Source organism: Tauraco erythrolophus, chromosome 6 (assembly GCF_009769465.1).
Source record: "Tauraco erythrolophus isolate bTauEry1 chromosome 6, bTauEry1.pri, whole genome shotgun sequence".
NCBI lineage: Eukaryota > Metazoa > Chordata > Aves > Musophagiformes > Musophagidae > Tauraco > Tauraco erythrolophus.
In genome coordinates this window covers 34152396-34174369 of record NC_141470.1, presented here as the reverse complement: position 1 = coordinate 34174369, position 21974 = coordinate 34152396, and the positions used below count along the sequence as shown (strand labels likewise).

General features: G+C 46.8%; 1 protein-coding gene across 2 annotated transcripts in view; it reads left to right on the top strand.

The window, feature by feature from the left end:
* The window catches only part of SUSD6 (sushi domain containing 6), an 86316-nt gene extending 64342 nt beyond the window's left edge, over positions 1–21974 (top strand). For both annotated transcript variants that reach the window (XM_086613671.1, XM_086613672.1), the window contains 4 exons: positions 11544–11741; positions 14756–14894; positions 16095–16516; positions 18332–21974. In XM_086613671.1, the coding sequence (XP_086469797.1) occupies positions 11544–11741; positions 14756–14894; positions 16095–16516; positions 18332–18357 (785 nt within the window). In that variant the 3' untranslated portion in view covers positions 18358–21974. The remainder of the gene's footprint in view (positions 1–11543; positions 11742–14755; positions 14895–16094; positions 16517–18331) is intronic.

Genomic DNA, 21974 nt, shown 5'->3' with positions numbered 1-21974 from the left:
GAGATAAAAGAACTGGGCTAAGGGAGGGGTGAATTGTTTCCTTGTTGGCTTACTAAAGAACCAGGAGATTAGTGGAGAGGTTGGGTAGTGCACTGCTGGCAAGAATTGAAACTCTGCAAGGAGAGACAACAGTGTCTCTTCTCCTGTTAGCAAATATGGCCAGAGCTCTTCCTAGCAAATTCATTCAGTTGTTTCCTAAGGTGAAACTAATGTCCAGTGTCACCTCAGAGTGGGATCCATGGGCAGCGCTCTGCTACAGTTGCCAAAAGTGAACGTTATTGCAGGTCTCTGACTTGTGCTGACGTGCAGAAACAGACTCCGCAACTTGGGAAGTTGTAAAGTAGGTATGTTTATTGCAGCACTGGGTGCAGGGGGGATCGCTCCACCACAAACGTGCACACCCGCCATAGCATTTTTTCTTGTATTTATACAGACATACTCATAACCCCCTCCCCAAAAGGGCAGTCTTTCTCAGGAGATCATTTCCATAGCCCCCGCCTCAGGATCCGCCTCAGGCTTCTCCTCGACATGCCTCCTGGTGATTGTGGGCAGGGGTCTTCAGTATGAAGGCCGTAGGTCTTCCGCACTGTGTGTTTTTTACTTCTTCCCTAGAATTCCTGTTTTGGCTGAGCTTGCAGAGCCAAACCGGTTCCCAGCCTGGCCTGGCCTTGAGTGGACACCTGGTTGTCTCCTACTTGTTGTTGTTTGAAGACAAATGTTAGTTCTTGTTAGTCCTTATCTGTCCCCTTTGTCTTTTCTTTCTCCCTACGGGTCACGAGTTACAACCTTGCTAGCATTTATTTTGTCTCTCTTACTGGCCTTCTTTTCGGGTAGTTAGTGTTTCAAAGCAGGGATTAGTATTTGATAACTTCGAACATTTCATAGAGCTGTTTCACAGAGCTATGTATTTCACAGAGTCTTATGTAGTCTTATGCCTACTCCTATACCTATCCCCGTATCAGCGCTTCTAGCACTCTGTCTAGCTGGCTGCATCCGGCTGTCACACTTTTATTGTGGAAAAGCATTGTGTAAAAAAAGATGAAGCCCTGCGTATGAACTTACAGACAAATAGCCACTGGAAAAAACCCAAACCAAAAAAAACCCAAGCTCGTTTAAGGCACTAACTGGAGAGAAATGGTGAGCCTAGCTTTGTTGTTTTCGTCATGGTGTTAGTTAAATCTGAACTTCAGGTCTGAGATGCTGAAAATGCAGAGTCTCTGCAGAAGGCTTCAGATGCAGCTGGTGTTTCAGACAACCCATTTAGCTGTGGCAGGACCCAAGTTGAAGAGGGGAGTAGAGAAGGGAGGATTCCTCTCAAGGGTGCCTTAGAGCATTTGGGGCTTTTTGAAGGTACTTGCCAGAAGTTAATAATAGCTTTCTCAGTTCCCTCTGTTGTACTGAAGTGAGGCAGACACACAAGTTGTCCAAGTTGATAATCAGAGACCTCCATAGCCAGGACAACTAATGGGAAGATGGGGATATCTCGTGTTTATTTTGGAAGCTTTTCTATATGTGCTATTTCTATGGCTAGTGGCAAGTCCTGGCTAAGAGAATAAAGGTGGTGGTGTTTTGGAAAATCAGAGACTTGGACAGAGAAGTGCTCCTTGCTGCTGTGAAATGCACTAGAGCACAACTTGGAAGAGACTAAATAGGCAAAGGCAGTGACTATGACCAGCAGGGAACCTTCCTGTGTGACAGGAGATATGAAAAGACACAAAAAGATATATTTTAAGGCAAGACAACCTTTTATAAGCTGCTTCACAAAAATCCCACTGTAGAGCAGTCAAGGTAGCAGAAGAAAGTTAGACTGAGACTTCAGAGGAAACAGCATGAAGGAAATAGTATGGCCTCTAGTACTGGGACAATTTAACTGGATACTTATGTGTTCTGCCTCACGAAAATATTTACTCACCAGGCAGGACATTCTAGCATGGGACAGTCATGACAGGTTTAACCAGACTAGCCAGGGGAATGTTGATCTTGTTAGATCAGGAGGGTGGTTTTTATTTGTAGGAAGTTTTTCCTTTGTGAGTCTTGACGATACCAGTTAAATGGAGTAAATCTTGTAGATGACCAAAGAGAAGTACTGAGCTTAGGATCTTCTGTTTCTAGTCTTCATATCCCAGAAAAGTTGTGGTATGTCTTAAAGGGGATGGCATCTTAAAGGGATACCGTCCCGAGGGACCTTGACAGGCTGGAGAGGTGGGCCTGTGAGAACCTCATGAAGTCCAACAAGGCCAAGTGCAAGGTCCTGCACCTGGATCGGGGCAGTCCCAAGCACAAGTACAGGCTGGGCGGAGAATGGATTGAGAGCAGCCCTGAGGAAAAGGACTTGGGAGTGCTGGTGGATGAGAAGCTCAACATGAGCCGGCAATGTGCGCTTGCAACCCAGAAAGCCAACCGCATCCTGGGCTGCATCCAAAGAAGTGTGGCCAGCAGGTCGAGGGAGGTGATTCTGCCTCTCTACTCAGCTCTTGTGAGACCCCACCTGGACTACTGTGTTCAGCTCTGGAGTCTCCAACACAAGAAGGACATGGAGCTGCTGGAGGGAGTCCAGAGGAGGGCCACGAAGATGATCCGAGGGCCGGAGCTGGATCCGAGGGTGATCTTATAGCCTTCCAGTACTTAAAGGGGGCCTACAAGAAAGCTGGAGAGGGACTTTTTACAAGGGCATGTAGTGATAGGACAAGGGGAAATGGCTTTAAGCTGAAAGAGAGTAGAGTTAGATTAGATATAATCTAATAAAGGGTCTCTCTTTGGGTCTCTTCCAACCAGATGATTCTATGAGGAAGAAATTCTTTACATTGAGGGTGGTGAGGTACTGGAACAGGTTGCCCAGAGACGTTGTGGATGCCCCGTCCCTGGAAGTGTTCAAGGCCAGGTTGGATGAGGCTTTGAGCAACCTGGTGTAGTGGAGGGTTTCCCTGCCCATGGCAGGGGTGTTGGAACTAGATGATCTTTGAGGTCCCTTTCAACCCTAACCATTCTATGATAAAGGCCAGGAAACATTGACATATCCAAATATGGCACATGTTCAGGGGATCCAGTGGAACAGTCGTTGGCTACCCAAATTGCTTCCAAAATGCTTCATCGCTGGCACATAAGATTCCTCTGATGCTGCTCTGAGGATGGTCCAACATGCTGGAGCACTTGTGTAGTCAGCGAGGGATTTACCTGAGGCTCAGTCCAGCTTCCTCTTGAAGTTGCTGGCATGTGAGCGTGACTCATACTACCAGCAAATTTAATTTGCCAAAACTGTTTCCGTCCTAGCTTTAGTGACCTTTGTGCCTTGCTGTGGAAAAGTAGAAGAAAAGTTACTGGATGTTCAGTGCAAAACATCCCATTGTTAAGCAATGTTACATCCATCTGTCTACCCACGGAAGGTGAGAAATGCAGTAGTTGGTTCTCTCTGTTACAAGCCTACGGTTATGTACTCTGGCAGATGATGATTAGTGGTTCTCTTTTTCTGTGTGGTGACTTTTGGTTTGTTTGGCTTTTTTTTCTTAGAAGAATGCATTCGGTTAAGCAGGATTTAGTTTTCATCTCTGTGTGGTCAGACTGCCCAGAAAAAGAAGTGACTGACTGAAACACAGTTCAGGTGCTTCGTGCAGAAAAAGGGATGCAAGACTCCTACTAGGATCCAGGAGCCTTACTAGTTAAAAAAAAAAAACAAAAAAAAAAACAAAAAAAAACCAAAACAACCAAAAACTGAGGAAAAAAAAACCACAAACGTGCAGTACCAAGCAAACAAGCCTGTCATGGGGTGCCTTTTGGTCACCTCTTGTACGATGTAGTGTCTGCAAAGGTGGTCAGTACTGGGGAGCTTTTATAATTCTGTTGCAATTATCCAGTCAGATTGAAGTATGTTTTAATCATACTTCGGATGTGTAAGTGGAGTGTATTGTACTTGATCCTCGCCACAACAGGCTCATCCTGCTTGGGCTTTGGAAATCTTCTGCTTATCTGTGAATTTCACTCAGAGATCAAGGCTCAACTGTGCATCTCCTATGGTTTACGTTCTGAGTACATAAAAGCCTCACTTTTATATCAGCGCACAAAATACCACACACTTCCATCCGTGGTATTATCTCTGACCATGGCTTGGTTTTGTGTTGTTTTTTGCGTTACATTAGAAATGCTTTGTAGCTCTGCATCAGGCTGGCACTCAGGAACTTGGCTCAGTTTCAGCTCAGCCAAGACATGGAAGATCCATTTCATCCTTTGGTGATTAGGTTAATCAGTTTGACCAACTGATATCTCTTACTGTCTCCAAAAGAAGCCATGTTCCAACCCCTCACAGCTGTCTATGAACTTAGTAGAAGAGAAAGCAAGTGGAGCTTGCATGCTACTACTAGCAGAGCCATTGGAAAGGGAGCCAGTGAAGGTACAATGTGATGACACTGCGGTTGCAACAAAAAAGAGGTTCCTTAGTGTTCTGCTGCTTGTTGTCAGGCTAGTGACAGCTATTTAAAGAACATAAGAGCAGTTAACCCTCTTGAAGGAGGACAGTATTTTCTTATGTGACCTAGAGAGGAAAATACGGTGCTTACAGATGATTTGGTGGGAGACTGAGTGGAGGTGCATTCTGGTGTAATATTTTTTCATTTGTGTATTAGAAACTGTCTATGTGTTAAATACCTAATATTTTGGAATGGTGTTTGCAGAAATTCCAGGGCATAACTTTATTTCTGCCTGTCAGTCTGGAAATGACAGTTTCTTTACCTCTGAAGAGAGCTCAGTGATGTTCAGAATGTTTGGACTTCTTGCCAGTTGTTCCCTTCTTCCTGTTTTCCAGCAGTGTATGCTGGCAGAGAACCAGCTCTCTTGGACCATGTCATAAACTTCAATACCTCTTAAAAACACAGGGCCTTTGGGAGTAGACCTCTGCCCCGTTCGCACACAGCGCTGCAATGTTCAAAACCACTGTTTCTGTGTGTCCTCAAAGCTCGATGAATGAAGATGCTGGGAACAGCTTTGCAAGCCTAGGATGTCAGTAACCCCTTAGGAAGCTGATAACTTCTGTAACTTGGCTCTCTTTCCCTTCCCTGCCTGGCGTCAACATTTGTTTTAAGATGCCTTGTAAGCTCTGGGATGCTTCCAAGAACGTGTTTCAGGGAGGGAGTTGATGAAATTCCTGCATGTTTCTTTGTATTTCAAATGTAACCCAGTGCCTTTGTGAGTCTAGGCTGATGCTTTTGGGAAGGGGCTCGATGGTTACAATGTATGTACTTAAAGTGGCCCACAAATTTAAATACATTTTTGTAACCTTTTGAGAAGCTTCAGTGTGTATCTGCTGTGGGCCGCACACCTTTGAAACTTGCAAAGAGTGAGCCTGGGAGTCATGGTTTTGCTGTGTCCCTTGAAATCTGCCCAATTTTAATTGCGGCTGAAATGCTGAAAAACCCTCCTCCATGGTATAGTTCACACAGAATCATAGAATGGTTTGGATTGGAAGGGACCTCAAAGATTATCTAGTTCCAACCTCCCTGCCATGGGCAGGGAAACCCTCCACTACACCAGGTTGCCCAAAGCCTCATCCAACCTGGCTTTGAACACTTCCAGGGATGGGGCATCTACAACTTCTCTGGGCAACCTGTTCCAGTACCTCACCACCCTCAGAGTGAAGAATTTCTTCCTTATATCTAATTGAAATCTGCCCTCTTTCAGTTTAATGCCATTGCCCCTTGTCCTGTCACTACATGCCCTTGTAAAAAGTCCCTCTCCAGCTTTCCTGTAGGCCCTCTTTAGGTACTGGAAAGCTGCTATAAGATCACCCTGGAGCCTTCTCTTCTCCAGGCTGAACAGCCCCAACTCTCTCAACCTGACTTCATAGCAGAGGTGCTCCAGCCCTCGGATGATCTTCGTGGCCCTCCTCTGGACCCTCTTTAGCAGCTCCATGTCTGTCTTGTGTTGGGGACTCCAGAGCTGAAAACAGTATTCCAGGTGGGGTCTCACAAGAGCTGAGTAGAGAGGCAGAATCACCTCCCTCGACCTGCTGGCCATGCTTCTTTGGATGCAGCCCAGGATACGGTTGGCTTTCTGGGTTGCAAGCGCACATTGCCGGCTCATGTTGAGCTTCTCATCCACCAGCACTCCCAAGTCCTTTTCCTCAGGGCTGCTCTCAATCCATTCTCTGCCCAGCCTGTACTTGTGCTTGGGATTGCCCCGACCCACGTGCAGGACCTTGCACTTGGCCTTGTTGGACTTCATGAGGTTCTCACAGGCCCACCTCTCCAGCCTGTCAAGGTCCCTCTGGATGGCATCCCTTTCTTCCAGCGTGTCCACAACACCACACAGATTGGTGTCATCTGCAGACTTGCTGAGGGTGCACTCGATCCCACTGTCCATGTCACCAACAAAGATGTTAAATAGCACTGGCCTCAGTACTAACCCTGAGGAACACCACTCGTCACTGGCCCCCACTTGGACATTGAACCATTGACCACAACTCTTTGAGTGCGACCATCCAGCCAATTCCTTATCCACCGAGTGGTCCATCCATCAAAACTATGGTTCTCCAGTTTAGAGACAAGGATGTCGTGTGAGACAGTATCAAATGCTTTGGATAAGTCCAGGTAGACGATGTCAGTTGTTCTTCCCCTATCCATCAATGCTGTAGCCTCATCATAGAAGGCCACCAAATTAGTCAGGCAGGATTTGCCTTTAGTGAAGCCATGTTGGTTGTCACCAATCACCTCCTTATTTTCTATGTGCCTTAGCATAGTCGCCAGGAGGATCTGCTCCATGATCTTGCCGGGCACAGAGGTGAGACTGACTGGCCTGTAGTTCCCTGGGTCTTCTTTTTTCCCCTTTTTAAAGATGGGGACTATGTTTCCCCTTTTCCAGTCAGTGGGAACTTCACCAGACTGCCACGACTTCTGAAATATGATGGATAGTGGCTTAGCAACTTCATCTGCCAGTTCCCTCAGGACCCATGGATGCAGCTTATCAGGTCCCATGGACTTGTCCACCTTCAGGTTTTTTAGATGGTCTCGGACCTGATCTTCTCCTACAGTGGGTGGTTCTTCATTCTCCCAGTCCTTGCCTTTGCCTTCTGTGGCTTGGGCTGTGCAGCTGGAGCTCTTGCCAGTGAAGACTGAGGCAAAGAAGTCATTGAGAACCTCAGCCTTCTCCATATCCCGGGTAGCCAGGTCCCCCGTTTCCTTCTGGAGAGGGCCTACGTTTTCCCTAACCTGATCTGTGGTTGCTCAGACAATTGCTCTGTATTCTTCACAGGCTACCTGTCCTTGTTTCCACCCTCTGTAGGCCTTCTTTTTGTGTCCAAGTTGATCCAGGAGCTCCTTGTTCATCCATGCAGGCCTCCTGGTGTTCCTACCTGACTTTCTCTTTGTTGGGATGCACCGCTCCTGAACTTGGTGATCCTTGAATATTAACATGCCTCAAAAAGCATCAGTGTATCAAAGTAACGTCCAAAGAGCAACACTCCAGCCTGGGGCTGGGCCAGCCACCACCATGCAAAGACCACTGAGGGTTAAATGCAAGCAGCCCGCTTGGGAACCGTGATCTGGAAGGAGAGCTGGGTCAGGCTGCTCCCTGCTCTCAAACCTGGTACCAAACCTTCACAACACTGCCACGCTCTGAAGTGCTAATAAACAGTTCATGCAGACAGCTGTTCTCATCCATCTGCACCCTCTGGCTACACAGCATAGCCAGGAGCGGGCTGCTCTGGACATGAGTTCTGGCAGCGATTGGCAACCAGTGGTTTTCACCTCTGGTGTGTCAGTGGATTATTCTGTCAAAAGTGGTAAACGAGCTGTTCTGCCCGGTTCTGTATTGCTGTGGGTCTACCAGTGCTGCAAACTGGGGTGTAAGCTTTGCCACTCCGCCCCTTGTTCTGTTAGCCCCGGCAGAGCACACCTACGGAGGCAACTGAAGAAACCCGTTATGGAGCGTGTGAAAGAGTCAGCAGTGTGCCCAGGTGGCCAAAAAGGCCAATGGGATACTGGCGTGTATCAAGAATAGTGTGACCAGCAGGAGCAGGGAAGTGATCCTGCCCCTGTACTCGGCACTGGTGAGGCCGCACCTGGAATACTGTGTCCAGTTTTGGGCCCCTCGCTTTAAGAGAGATATTGAGCTCCTGGAGCGAGTCCAAAGAAGGGCGACTAAACTGGTCAAGGGGCTGGAAAATAGAACTTATGAGGAGCGGCTGAGGGAGTTGGGGCTGTTTAGCCTGAAGAAGAGGAGGCTGAGGGGAGACCTGATTACGGCCTACAAATACTTGAGAAAAGATGGTGGGGGGGTGGGGGAAGGGCTCTTTACATTAGTGATGGGTGATAGAACAAGAGGAAATGGGTATAAGCTTAGTCAGGGGAGATTCAGGTTGGATGTTAGGAAGTATTTCTTCTCTGAAAGGGTTGTCAGCCACTGGAATAGGCTGCCCAGGGAGGTGGTTGAGTCCCCATCCCTGGATGTGTTTAAGAATAGGGTGGATGATCTACTTGAGGATATGGTTTAATGGGGATTAGGGATGGTTGGACTCGATGATCTCTAAGGTCTTTTCCAACCTAGAAATCTATGAATGTATGAATGAAAGCTGTGCGGACTGAAAACTCAGGAGGAGGTCACTGTACTGGAAGGCTGCGTTGCCTGTCCCAAGCTTTCTGGATGCCTGTGTTAGGCTGGGCTGGACCCTGATTTGCAGGGGTGCTTAGCTCAGATGCCAGGGAAAGGGAGTTGGTCCTGCAGGAAGCAGAGGTGTTCGGCTTCATCTTTTATTTTTCTGGCACCACTAGTCCATCATTTACCCACCCAACCCTTACCTGGGCAACCTCCAGCAATCTTTGAAGTCATCAGCACTGTCTAGTAGCCTGCTCCAAAGCTGCAGGCCCCAAGATGCTCAGTTCCTGTGAGACTGCCTTGGAAAGAACAGTTCAGGTGGTCTTCTGGGGAGCTGGGGTTGCCCAGAGATGCTCAGTCAGGTTGAGAGGGAAGGGTGTTGATGTTCTGGCTGCCTGATCCAGATTCTTTTTTACCTATTTCCCTATCACATAAACAGTGTTTTTCTGTCACAGTGAAGGTAACATTCTAAAACACTTGTGACACTCTTGGATGCTGTGATGATAAATTACCTAAGGAGGTGGGGAGAAAACAGGGGAGGCAACTAATTCTGCAATCTCTTCCCTCTGAGAAGAGGACAAGTCAGGGACAACTGACTGAACATGCTTGTCAGCTGCTTCTCTCCTTTTGTGCCAAGTGGCCTGTGGAGGTTGGGGGGAACCCAGTCTGCAGTTGTGTAGCTGCATGTCTCCTCCTGAAGGCCTTGTGCAAGAAGGCCAAGTCAGAGTTCTGTAGGTAACATGTGGTGGTATTTCCAAGCCTTTGAGTACTACTGCAGTGTAAATGAGTGCTTATTTCTTGTTGGCTGGCTGAGTTTTGTACTTGACTCGGAAACATCATCAGTGTAGGTGACACTTTACAATAGAAGAGGAATTGAGCAGTGAGCCGCTGCGTGGGCCAAAAGGGCTCCTGGCACAATGGCCACACATGGGTATAGCTCAGGAGAAAGGGGAACAGAGGGAACGAACTCTGTTTGCCGCAACCAGTTAGCAGAGAGATGCTCTGGGTGGCTCCCAAGCAATTCTGAGTGCCTCCTGTGGCATAAAAAGGTGTAGAGAAGTTGTCCCATCTGCTCCAAGTTTCAGCAGCTGCTGTGGCAACAGATTTTCCCCACAGCATTGTACTCTCTACCATTGACGAAAGAGGTACCTGTTAAACTGCTGAGAATATTTCCGGTACTCAAACAGGTCCCCACAATTTAGCAAGAAGTATGTCTCTCTCTTGGTCTGCAGATGGAGCAGGACATTTGTCTATATGCCTGAATGTGAAATGTGCCATGAGTCTGTTGCTTCAGCTGATCCTAAGAGTTAGACAGGCTTAAAGTGAAAGCAAGTTCTAGCCACGTGAGGCAAAGGATTGGGACTTTGGTTACAAAATGTGAAATTATTGCAGAAAGGAAAAATAAAGAAACACAGAAGAGATAACAGTTAATACTCAAGAGGCATGGGACAGTGGTGTCTTTGAAACTTATTTAAGAATAAATCTCCTCGAGAACAAAGTCGTCTTGAAAGGCTGCTGCTCAGACCCCTGTTAACCTTTTCTCTCAAGAAGTAAATTGAATTGCAGTTATAAAGCTGGCAGAACTCATACCAGAGGGTTTTTGGCTTCACTCAGCACTTCATCTCAGGGTTTACTGGCATTTACAAGGCACTGCCTATGATGCATTCACACATGTGATTAGGTTCAAGGGTCGCTTGCACTGCAGCAGTGTAACAAATTTTCCCACAGTGGAATGAATCTCTAAAGTTTTCTTTTGCTTCTTAAATCTTGCCCAAAAGCTAGTAAGTTGAACTTTGCCCAGCTGTATCTCGCTGTTTGTCCCACAGTAAGTGGGATAGTTAGAGGCAGAACGTGGGAACATGTGCTCCAGGGGTTAAGGGCAGGCCTGGATCACCATGCCGTGATGGAATAGGGTGGGTGGGGATGCTTGGTTTTCCATGCCCCAAAATATCTCAGGAGGGATCTTTGACGGATTTTCTTATGAGAAGTTTGGGAAGCTAATGTGAATTTAAAAGGAAAAATCTGGATTTCTCCCTCTTTCAGCCAGGCAGATACGTGGCATCAACAAGGGGCGTTGGGGCTGTTTTGCAAGGTCACTGTGACCTGCCAAAGGAGAGGAATTCTAAGCAATACAAATAGCCTGTTCTCATTGCAGTTTCCTCTTTTGTGGTTTCTTGTTTTTATTTGAATGGCTATTGAAAATTTTACAAGAAAATTTCTGGCATGTGCTATGTCTATGCCTATTAGTCAGGATAGGGGAGATGCAAGGAGAAAACGAAAAGTGCATTCAGCACTCGAGACTTCACATAGGTAACCAGAGGGTTTTTTAGAAATATCTTTGTAGGATAACTAGTTCCTTTTTAAAAATAGGCTAGAATGTTTGGTATGACTGAAGCAAAGTTCTGTTCCTCATACTGTTGGTGGTATATCTGTGTAAAATAGCTGAAATCATTGTGCTCTTATTGGCTCCCAGAGTGCCTTATGGGGCAGCTCTGTACCTTGACATTGTACCCACAGTGAGGTATTGGCATTCTTCACTTGTTTCAGTAGGAGGTCTCATGCTTTTTCTGTCTCAGGCTAATAGGAAGGCCTGGCCATTGGGTTCCCCCCAGTCTCCAGTGAAACAGCTGTGGGGAAAAGATAGCACCAAGGATTTTCTGGGCCTCTCTCATGTGGAATCTCTGTTGTGACACTTACATGTCACTGTTCAAAAATACCACCAGCTTGATGCCTGCCAACTAGATTGTACTACTGGGATAACAAGCAGTATTTAGCAATCACAGAAGACATATCAGAGGTGAAACTGAGCAGTGTTCTCTGCTGTGATGTAACAGTCTCTCCTTGGTTTTGGTAGTTGCTTAATTTAGGGGGTGTTTGTAGGTAGAAGTCTGACTATGTGCTGTATCTATTGTGCAACAGATGTCATCCTCTGGGATATCCTCCATGATGCTTTCTCTTTTTTCCAGATTGTCCCCAGCCACCACAGCCTGAGAATGGAGGCTATAAGTGCCACCCTAGCCCCTGCAACAACCCTCTGACTTCAGGCAGTGTCATAGAGTATCTGTGTGTCGAAGGCTATATGCTGAAAGGAGATTATAAATACCTGACCTGCAAGAATGGAGAGTGGAACCCAGCCATGGAAGTCACCTGCAGGCTCAGCCCGGGTGAGTGCTCCCTGACTCCAGTAGGACAATCAGAATTGCCCTTGCATTGGTTTTTCGGGTTATCCTTAAACACCGAGTCAGTGTGATGCTGAGGAAGCCCATACAGCTGCCCCTCATTACTCCAGCAATTTCATAAATGTGGCTCACAATCAAAGCTCTTTATTAAAAATGCCTCTTCTGTAACAGCCCATCAGATGCAAGTTCAGAGTCCCTCATGCAAGGAGACAACCCATGGAAAGGAGTATAAAGGAGGCAACTTGTTACTTATGTGGAGCCTCGTGTTTTGACGGCTCTCATCCCAGAAACGGGGAGGCCCTCACTGAAGCATTTTCCGTGCTGTTTGGTTTTGCTCCTGATGGGTTTGACAGTACGTCTCCCTCAGTGGTGTACCTGTCTGTCCACATGTGCACATGTGTGTGAGTACGTGGAGCTGATCTTCCTTGCAAACAGGTTAACTAATGGTTGGCCTCCTGTGGCAAAGAGCTTAATGGTGCCGCTTTTCACTGTACTGGAAGGAAAAGACATTGCTGACAGATGATTTCTGCTCTCCAAATGGAAGTGGACAGCTTTTGTTTTGTGGATCTCTCCCATCTGAGCAGGAATTCCTTCATCAAAGCAAGAAAGTAGAAAGGTTTGCAGAAAAATGTTCATCATGCAGCTCTTAGTTTGCCTATGGCTCCTCTGGTTTTCAAAGCATGCATGCTGGATAAAGGGAGAGCTCTCCTTCAAGTTTGGCTTGTTGGTAGAGTCTTACTGCTCAGTCATCCTGAGTCAGCAAGATGTACGCTCTGGGATTAAGTCTCATAATCTATAAAGCAAAACATGTTAGCTTAATCAAAAGGAAACAAAAAACACCTTCTTTAAGCTCTCTATGGAGCCCACAGCATATCAGTGATCTCTGGAAGGTCCTGTCCTCTCCCAAAGACACTGTCTTATCAATGTCTCTGTCACAGCCACTCCAATAGCTCCTTCCCTATGATGTATAAGGAAGGGAAATGGTAGTTTACCTGTCAGCAACTAGATCTTGAAGAGACTTTTCAAATTCAGCTTGACCTTACTTTCCATAGTGGTCTCCTTTCCCCTTGCTGCATCCAGGCTGGACAACAAAGCTGTGCTATTTCAGTTAGTGTTCCTTGGGTGGCATTCCTGTATGGTGGCACTTGGTCTACATCAAGGCTGAAGAGATTGTGTTGTGATGAGCAGCAATCCCTCAAATTTCTTGAGCATCCTGAAGGATCCAGTGGCCTTATCAAAAATACAGGGCCTCAAAAGTTGGACCCAGTGAAAAAGCCATTACTTTCACAGCACAGGCTTTGAAACAACTAGTCAGAGACAGCTGAGGTTTAACTAGTGGGTCTCTTTCATGGGACTAAAGGAGGAGGAGGAGGTGGGAGACTGTAGGGAAAAGGCAGTGTGTGTTAAAATGATTGGTAATGGATAAGATCCCACCTGCTTTACACAGAGTAAATGAAATCCGTAGCAGTTATCAGATGTTTTGTGTAGCTCTAGGCCTGTCAGCCGCATAGCCTTTTGACAGTTTATTGTATTGAGTTAGCAAGCATCTTGTTGGAGAATGAGATGGTGAATGAGCTGGAGTGTACCCTGGGTAGCAAGCAGTGTTACAGCATTGTGAACTGATGCTGAAGATGGAGCACCTCTATTTGCCTACCCTCTACCCTGTCAGTGTGCTTACGGCCTTGAGTAACATTGAAAATGGAAATCCTTACTCAATCCTATTTGCCATAGGGAAAAGCGTACCAGACATTGTTTTTCCCTGGGGAGAGGTAAAGCTATGTCTCAAAAATGTCAGGAAAACAAGTTCAAAACAGCTAAACCAATAGGTTTGGCCCCAAGACAAGATGCAGAAAATGCAAACTGGCTTTCCAGCTTGCATGCCTATTGTGAGCACACATTTCAGGCTGTAGGCTTAAAAACAGTGGTCCTCCAGCTTCTTCTGTTTGCATGCTCTTCTTCCCGTCATCCCGATCTGCAGGTATATCCTGCATCCCCCTGCAGTTTGAGACCTGTGCTCCCAAAGAATGTGTTGAATGTAGCAAAAAGGAATTGAGGAATTGCATACCTGGGAACGTCCTGAATGCGAAATGCACGATAGTGTTTGCCGATGGGGAAATGAAGTTTTTCAGAGTTCTGCCGAAAACATGAATGCGGGACACGGGCAACACATATACAGACAGTTATTTGCTCGAGGGAGGTGAAAGGACTAGTGTAGCATGCTTGGCGTGATACGCAGTGCTCAGCAACACCAGCAACAGGCTGTTCTCTCTCTTCTCTCCAAATTTATTCTTGTCTTGCGAGGGACCTTTGAAAGCAAGATGGGTTCCCATACAGTCACACGGCACAGCTGAGGAAGGGTGGGAAGGAGTAATGTGAACAGGGCACGTGTATCTAACACTGAAAACTCAGCATCCTGAAGTGACATCTGCCTTCCCTCTCTGTTCCCTGGCATATGTTTGTGTGAGAGAGAAACTGAATACTTGCTGCATCTTAAATATACTCAGCCAGGTGACTTCTGCCTTTTCCTTTGGGAGACTGTTCCATTAGCCAAGAAAACCTGTTATTTGGAACTTTTCCTATTGTTTGGCCTAAAATATCCTGCTTATTGTGCTAAACAATCATGGGCCTTGCTGGTGACATCAGGATATTTTTTAGCTTTTGCTCAGCCAGATTTATATATAACATGACCCTTACCACCATCTGTCAGTTCCCGTGGCCTGCTTCCATTGCTTTTCTGTTTGCCTTGTGTTTTTCCAAAGGACTCTTGTACGTGCATGTTTAGGTTCCCTTTACAGCTGACAGAGATGTGTCAGCTTGAACTATGAACTGTCCTATATAAGAGAGAGCTGGTGTGCCTTGACTGTATGGGAAACTTGGGCTCCTCCCATGTGCACCCAAGTATAACTCCTGAGGGCAGGCAACGTGGATGTTTTTCTTTCCCTATGGCAGTGATTTCAGGGAGTGGATCATTTTACCTTGTGTTCCTCTTGGTTTTGTAGAAAAGGACTCTCCTCCAACAATTGGCGTGCCCACGCTGTCCATAGTAGCCTCCACAGCAAGCTCCGTCGCCCTGATTCTTCTCTTAGTTGTGCTGTTTGTTTTGCTGCAGCCAAAGCTGAAGTCGTTCCATCATAGCAGGTAAGTGTAGCTGGGGTTCGGAAGGGCTTAGCAGCATGCTGTTTCTTGGCAGCAGAAACCCACTAAAGTACTTGGTTTAGACCCTCATTTTGGAGCAACTTGCCTCCTCGCTTCTCTGCCCCTGTTTATCACCTCAGTGGCACCTCTGACCCATGGTCCAGCAGTAGTCTGAAAGGATCATCTGCAATACCCAGCTGCAATCCCCATTCTAACATGCCATCTGATGAGTGGTTTCCTTGCTCTTTTTCCTTGGCCTTGAATGTGAAAAGTTATGATCCCTCCTAGTCTGACTATAGATCAATCTCCTGCTTCTTCTAGCCTTGGATAGCTGCTGAAGTATGTGTCTAGGTGTACGCATGTATCTCCCTCAGTCTGTTTGTGAGATCCAATGGACACAGATTCTGGCTGATTAGATACACATGCAAATCTACCATCTTTCCCTGGTATGGGAGAACTCTCCTGGCCTGGGTTTGTAGATGAGAGGAGGCACTCATCCGTAACACTGCTGCTAGCTGAGGTCCACGAAGTCACTGTAGACTCTCTTCCAAATCAGCTGCTAGTACTCCTTAAGTAAGAGCAGAGACATGACTGTCCAGCAGTGGGGAGGTAGAGAGGTGGGGCATGGAGTCTGCCCTTTTCTGAAGAAGGCCAAACCACTGGAAAAGAAAAATTCAATCTCAGGACTCTGACTCATGAGCCAAGGTGATTCACACTGTGCCAATTTAAGAGCTGTCTGCCCCACCCCGCCAGAGGTTCTCACCAGCAGCAAAGGTGGCAGAACAGGCGGTGCTGGGTGCTGCAGAATATAGCAGTGTAGCAAGTGAAATGAGTGGCAGTCAGAGCTCTTTACCTGCCACCTGTGACAGCAGAGGGCTCCGAGTCATGATCTTTGTCAGATTTAGCTATGGAGGCAGGTGAAGTGGGAGGCATTGTAACCTTTTCTGCTCTTGGGCACTGTGAATTACAGCCCCTGCTCGTGTTTATGGCAGTTCACAGCAGGACTGCATGGCCATGGTTGCTTGACCTTGTTAAACCACCATTCATGTTTCTATCTGTTCTCTCCTAAATAAGTCAGTGGTGAGCATTAGAGTTCTGCGGTGGGAGGTTACTGGAGTTCTCAGTAATATATATAAAAATATAAATGCTCAACTTGATATTATTTTTTTTCCCCCCTCACTCTTCTTTATTTCTTTTCCTGAGGCGAGACCAAGGTGTGTCTGGAGATCAGGTGTCTATCATGGTGGATGGTGTCCAAGTGGCCTTGCCATCCTACGAAGAAGCAGTCTATGGCAGCACAGGGAACTGCATTCCACCCTCGGACTCCCGAGTGCAGATCGTGCTCTCGGAGGGAGCTGGACAGAACGGAGCCAGAGAGATGCAGCAGCAGGACCAAGGGGCTCGCAATAGCTTTGAAAGAGAAGATGAAGCCCCCGGACATTCTGGACTGTGTGAAGCCAGTGGCTCTCAGCGCTCTGAAACTGTTCTTGTGCATCAGGCTGCTACCTCTTCTTGGGTAGCTGGCATGGCTAGCAGTAGACCTGTGCAGAAAGAGGTCCAAGATTCAGAAAGCAGTGACATACAGAGCCTTCTATCACTCACTTCCTCCGAGGAATACACAGATGGTATGTGACTTGGGCAAGGAGCACTGAATGAGACCCTTATAAGAGCAGGTTCTACAGTTGACTACCTAGGATGAAAATAGCAAGGAACACCCCTATGTATGTCAGGCACCAGAGGGGCCTTTGCAAAGAGATGTCCCAGTCTCCATGGCATGTTTCACAACTTAGATGCGCAAGCAGTATTTCATACCTTCTTCTGAAGTGTGCAGCACCCTCAAACTGGGAACCTAGGGCAGTCTGGAAAGACTTTTGGGGTTCTGTTGCTCACTCTTGTTTTCTTAGCAAAGGATTTGCAGAGAAATGCCAGCCTCCAGCATCATAATGCAAATGCAGTAAAATAGCTGTGGAAAACAAGTTGGGGGAGTGGGAGGATATGCTTGGAATACAAACCCTTTGTGATCTTTGGGCTTCTTTGTTTTTAGACTGTTTTAGTAAGCAGCTTACTGACACAGTGCATACAGTGCTGCAGCCCTGGCATGCAAGAAGACCTAAAAGGGATGTGCTTGAACTTAACTGTACCAGGCAGAGGGGCAGGTCTGTTAAACAGTCAGTGCATCTTGCTTTCTTCACTTCTGTTCTGCTCTGAAGGAGTGGCTTTACCATGCCAGAGCTGATGTGAAGCTGCAGCTTAAGATTGCTTCTGCAGAGACTGCCGTGTCTGAGGCAGGAAGCATAACTGGCTTGTAGGTAGCTCAGGGCAGAACTTCTCCTTTCCGTGGTGTCAAGCCCTACAGCTGTAGTAATGCCATCCAGAACCCTTGCAGTAAAAACAGTTAAAGAGGATTTCTACTAAAAGGCGAAAATGGCGATGTGTCCCAAGATGGGCATTAAACCTTAAGTGTATAAACAGCAGAAATCCAAAAGTGGAGCTTAAAAAAAAATGTCCGCAGTGTAGAAATTAGAGGATGTTGCCTCTGCACTGTCATTTTTATCACTGCCTGAAACATGTATTGCCCCTAAGGCGTATTGTACCCTAGCAGGCTGCCCCTTGCAGCAGACCGTAAAGTTGTGCTTATGGCTCACAGATGAGGAGCTGCAGCTGCTAGAGGAGGTTACATTTCTTCAAGTTAGGTAAGGGCAGGTGTGATCCTTGTATTTCCAGCCATCTCTGTCACAGTAAGAAACATATCTTGGACATTTTGAGGAACTAAAAGATTGGTGAGGTCGTGGGAAAGAAGGACACTGTTAGTCTTAAGGGAATTTATTAGTATCCCCTAAACAACATTGATGAGACTTTACTGGGAATACTGTATCTTGTTGTGGGGACCTGCAGTTCAAGACAGATGTGGAGAAACTGGACAGGCTCTGTTGGAGGCCCACCAAGATAGCCAGGGGCCTTTGGGGTGTGACCGAGGGAGCTGAGCTTCTTTAATCTGATGCAAAAGCAGCTGAGGGCCAAGCCAACAATTGACTGCGATTACTTTACAGGGAGTTGAAAAGAGTATGGAGCCAAACTCTTCTCAGCCAGATGATATAACATGGGGTGATGGCCACAAGCTGTAACTTGACAGGTTCAGATTGAGCATTAGGAAAATATTTTGCACTAGGAGGGTAGTGCAGGACCAGATGGGCACTCAGAGCTGTAATAGTTCTGTCCTTGGAGATTTTCAGGGCTGGAGCTGGCGATGGTCCTGCTCACAGGGGCAGGTTGGAGCAGAGCCCTCCAGAGGTCCCTACTGCTGTGTTGTGGTGATAGGAAGACCACTACCTTATCGTGTTGTGGAACTGGAAGCCTGACTTGCTTTCAACAGTAGTTTTTCTGGTGTGCATTGAACTGCAAAAGTCTGACTACTTTTTTTTCCTCTCTCCACCATTCAGATATTCCATTACTGAAGGAAGCATGAGGCCTGCTGTGTTTGTCTAGCCTTCTCCCTCTTGGATTTCTTTCTCCTTCCCTCTCCCTGCCTTCAGGACAGAAGCACTCTGTGCAGCCTTCCCCGTCCTCGCGAGCTGTGCCCTGGATACCTCCAAGCAGAGATGCCCTCAGCTGAAGATCCAAAGGATGTCGCCAGGTTGCCTCCTGGATGCACCAGTGGAGCTGGTGCAGTGCTGGCTTCCCCATTCCATCTGCATCAGGGGCTCAAGGAACAGAGTGGATTTGAGCTCTCCTCCCTTCTTCCCAGCCAGATGTTTGACAGCAGTCTCTGAAGAGCTGCTCTTTTCTTGTGCCTTTCTCCTCCTCACGCCGGCTTGTTGCAGCTTATCAGCCTCTCTAGCCCTTCTGCTGCCCAGAGAGCAGATGCTAAAACCGCCAGCTCACTGGGTGCAGACACAGTTGATATATACGTATATATGTTATATAGGCTCTTCTTCCAGCATCCTCTTTGTGATAAGGCAAGACAAAACACCTCACTGGACTGAAGCTGGGTGTGGGAGGAATCCCAGTTAAGGGCCAGCTTGTGATGTCTAGAAGCACCTCAGATGAGATGGGCTGTGTGACAACTCAGCTGTGCAATAACAATTCATTGAGAATTGCTAGAGCGCTGAAGGCTGAAAAGTCCAACGTGTAGGAATGCCCCCTTCTCAAAAACAATCTCTGCAGGAGTCCATTCCTGAAAATCACTTTGGTCTCCTCCTCCTTTCTCTACCTGCGCAGCGTGCTTGGTTATGCTGTGTTTCTGGAAGCTGGCACTGGGACTGTACTGCCAATAAAACAACCCTTTCAGCTTTGGTCTGGTGCCAGAGCAGCTCCTGATGTTAGGTTGTAGAAGAGCCTTGAAAGGCCAGTGGTTAGCAGGGTCCAGAAAGCTTGGAGGATGGGACTTCCAGTTAACCAACCGTGTGTAACTATGAGTTAGCCCTATTCACTGAGGCATCAGGACTGGAGCCGAATTTGTGGCCCTGCTCATGTCTGAATAAGCTGTGTGTCTCAGCACTTTTTCAGTTAAGGTGGTTCTGCACTAAAGCTTAGATTTCTTTTGGTCAGATCTTCAGGCAGAGGTAACACTTTTCAGATCCGGGTTCAGGTGTTTGAAAATGTCAAGAGAAAAAAAATGCCTTTAGGTAGTGAATGTGTAGTGCCATTGGTACAATCCCAAATTACCTTTCTGGCCACACTAAGTACCTTGGTACTTGGATCCTGGGTAGCTGTCATCTCAGAGGCTTCATACAGCAATGCTGTTTTATCCTATTGGGCTTCAGCAAGCCCACAGAGAAGGGCTTCTTCCTTGTTACTGGGCGTAAGCAGCATTTATAAAGTCTCTCCTAAATACAACATAGTTGCCTGTTGCTGTGAAAGGAAGGTTGGCTACGTTAAGACAGCAGTGCCAGAGGACACCATAGCTTTATTCCTGAACCTAAGTTTTGAAGATTGTTCTAAGTTCTGGTAGCAGGGAAAAGAAAATTCAAAAAATATGTTTACCTCTGCCCCACCGCCAGTTATCTGTAGCAGGTCAGAATATCCTGGTTGCTTTTTGCAGGAAGCCACGTTCATCTGGAGTAGGTGGTCCAATCACAAGAGCATTGTGGTGATTGTAAGGTTCTTTACTGGGGAGGTCTGGACACTGTGTTCCCTGGGATTGGTTTCAGCGAGAAGAGTTGGCTTAGATGCATGTACCTTGTCATAACTGTCTTGAAGTAACTAGAGGAGTATTTGCCCTGTGAGAAGCTGCTAAATTTTTCAGTTGAAGGAGCAAAATATCATGGCCTTATATATCATATGGTAATGTACAGGTAAATAGGGATGCTGTCTTTGCTGCTTTGCTTTTGATTTATGATCCTGACCATTCTCATCCTTGTTTCAGGAACATACCGTCACAGCACTTGGTAAAAGTGACACAACATCTTTATATATAAAATAACTGTGACTTAGCTCCAGTTCCTGGAAGCGGGGATTGACTGTAGTATCCAGCCATGCACCTGCTGCTCCTGTTCCTGATTAGCTGTTAAATCCCAGGATACCTGGGACAGCGCGTGCCTGTGGGTGGAAGAATCCTATTTTCCTTATCCTTGTTTTAGAGAGATGATGTTAATTTAAAAATGCAGTATTTTAAACTTCCTTCCCTACTGTTCATGTTACCTTGCATTAATTAACAAAGATTTGATAAGTCCAATTTGGGTGGTTTGGATATTTTTTGTTCCGTTTGGATGATGAAAATCCCATGTCATTTTACAGTGGGCTGCAGTGTCTCAGCTTCCAACACTGTAGAGGGCAAATGTTGTTTACACATCTGCTGTTGGAATTTTAGAAAACAAGAGTTGGAACATTTGTATTTAGTTTTTAACTCCTACCCTGGAAGTAGTCTAGGCTTGAGCAAATTGTCTCACTCACTGGCTTTATCAGGGCAGATGGAGGCAATGAGTGAGTGTAGTGGTAAGGCTGGGGGGGAGTGCGGAGGAAAGAGTACATGGCTTCTTTCCTGCAGTTTGGAGCAGGAGGAATTGCTCTTTATGTGTTTAAGGTCCTGTCTACTCGAACTGACCCTCAGCAATCAAGGTGTAGAAGTTGGGTACGTGCTGCCTTCCTGTGAGGGACAGTCCTTTAACTCAGCGTTAGCACTGCGTTGGTGGGAGAATGCCATAACAAAGCTGGAAGCTGATCCCGAGGCCTGGCCTTGCCCTGGACGAGTGCCTGCTCCACCAGCAGAAAGCACGTACCATGTGGCCCTGCCTCCTCTCTCTGCTATTGTAAAGCAAGCAGCTGGTGGTTTGAGAGAGAAAATTTGGGTGGGGAAGAGAAGGAAGCAAGCTGCACAGAAGAGGGAGTGCTTTAATTTTCATTTATAGAAATTGTGGGAAATGGCTTTACCGAGGAGGGGGGGAAATGTGGAGGTGGAGGGAAATATGCAAGCGTAGATCTTGTGATCAGGCATAAACAAGCAGCTTCTGTTGGGTTGCTGAGAGGGTAAACCAGCAGCGCTCAGGCCAGTCTGCTGTGGTGGTTGGTAATCCCAGCTGATGCTTCCAGTGCTTGCAGAAGAGCCTGTCTCCTGCAGAACGGGCCCCAAGGACCTGTGCAAGCCAGAACATGCAAAACAGTTAGGGGGGGCATCACATTCCTCCTGCCCACATTCTCAGCTTTAGAGTTTATTTTCGTATAAAATGAGGCAGAGTGGCTGCAGAGGAACCTGAGAGATGTCTGACAGGTTTTTTTCAAGGGGGAGGGGGAGCAAGGCCTCACTTTACTATCAAGTGATTGTTACTCATTTGTGTTTGTTTTAATTCTGCGGAGGCTGAAGGATTGGAGAAGTCTTTTGGGCAGAGATTTAGGAAAAAATAAATTGCACAGTCCTATCTGTACTTACAGGAGCAAAGGCTGAGGCTTGAAGATCCCTCAGTCGTGAGCTCTGCTCTATCTCAGGAGTGTTCGTTACCTCTGAGCAAAGAGCATGTCCTCTTTGACTGTTGCCATAGGAAGACGCTGCCCGGATCTCAGCGTGGTGGATGGGGAGCATAGGGGGCTCAGCCTTGCAAGATGTAACACAGTAAAGGATTTTTTTCTTTTTTTTTTTTTTCCAATGGG